The 1,025-nt window shown below is 56.8% G+C and overlaps 1 protein-coding gene across 1 annotated transcript in view; it reads right to left on the reverse strand.

Annotated features, from left to right (window-relative positions):
• Positions 1-725, reverse strand: part of ETH_00041445 (elongation factor Tu GTP-binding domain-containing protein, putative) — a gene marked incomplete at both ends in the record, with an annotated part of 1,100 nt that extends 375 nt beyond the window's left edge. Inside the window, 2 exons of the mRNA XM_013375412.1 lie at positions 1-180; positions 356-725. Of these exons, the coding sequence (XP_013230866.1) occupies positions 1-180; positions 356-725 (550 nt within the window). The remainder of the gene's footprint in view (positions 181-355) is intronic.
• Between the last annotated feature and the right edge of the window lie 300 nt (positions 726-1,025).

Genomic DNA, 1,025 nt, shown 5'->3' on the forward strand with positions numbered 1-1,025 from the left:
GCACTGCTTTGCTGCATGCGCAGCTCGGAAGAAATCAATGAAGACTTTTCTTTTGTTGCAAGTTTCGTAAATGGCCCCTGAGGTGTCTCTCCACCTCAGGGCCTTCGTTGTGGGGCAAAGCGAAATGCGGCAGAGACGAAACACTGAAGGGTACGGCAGACGGAAGAACACCCGCAGCTCCTGAGAAGCAAGCAGCAGCAGCAGCAGCAGCAGCAGCAGTGGAGGGGCAGGCTTGCTGCTGAGCGCGGGAGTGGCAGCAGTAGCGGAAGCGGCAGCAGCATCAACAGCGGCAGGCTCGCTGCTCACTGCAGCAGCAGCAGCGGCGAAGGCAGAAGCAGCAGCAGCAGCAGCTTACATGGATGGGAACATAGGGAGGCAGCAGCAGCAGGGGAGATCTGCTTCTGCTGTTGTGCAGCAGCAGCCGCTTTGTCGCCCGTTTGCCCACAGGAGGAGTTGAGCGTAAAGAGGAGGCGAAGCGCTGGGAGGCCCCTGGGGGGCCCCCCAACAACGTCTCGAGGGCCCCCACCACAAAGTGCCCTAGGGGCCCCCTGCCAGCGGCCCCCAGGGGCACCCCGCTAGGGGCCCCCAGGGGCCCCCTGATGGGGGCCCCCAGAAGCCCCCTGATAGGCGCACTTAATAACACTCTGAAGGGTGAGAGCATACTGGGAGTAGGGGCCCCCGCAGCGGCGGCGGGGCCCCCCAGGGAGAAGTTGGGTGACGAACTCCTGGGGAAGGGGATTCAAAAAATAAAAGTAAATAAGGGATTCATTCAAAATGATCAGATTTATCCCAAAAGTATGATCTATTTGAAATAATGTCCCCCATTTACTCCCATTAATTTGTGCTAGCAGCAATGGCCTGGAGCGGCTCAGCAGCAGCTGTCGATACACCTGCCGTCCTGGCAGTAAAGCTGCATCGCCTCGTTTCCTTTTCGCGTTTTCTCCTTGATATTATTTATAATTATTAAATTAATAACGCGGAACATTTCAATTACCCCGCGTGTAGATCTCAATGGGATACACGAG

Source organism: Eimeria tenella, genomic scaffold, assembly GCF_000499545.2.
Source record: "Eimeria tenella Houghton genomic scaffold, Eth_scaff2769, whole genome shotgun sequence".
Taxonomy (NCBI): Eukaryota; Apicomplexa; class Conoidasida; order Eucoccidiorida; family Eimeriidae; genus Eimeria; species Eimeria tenella.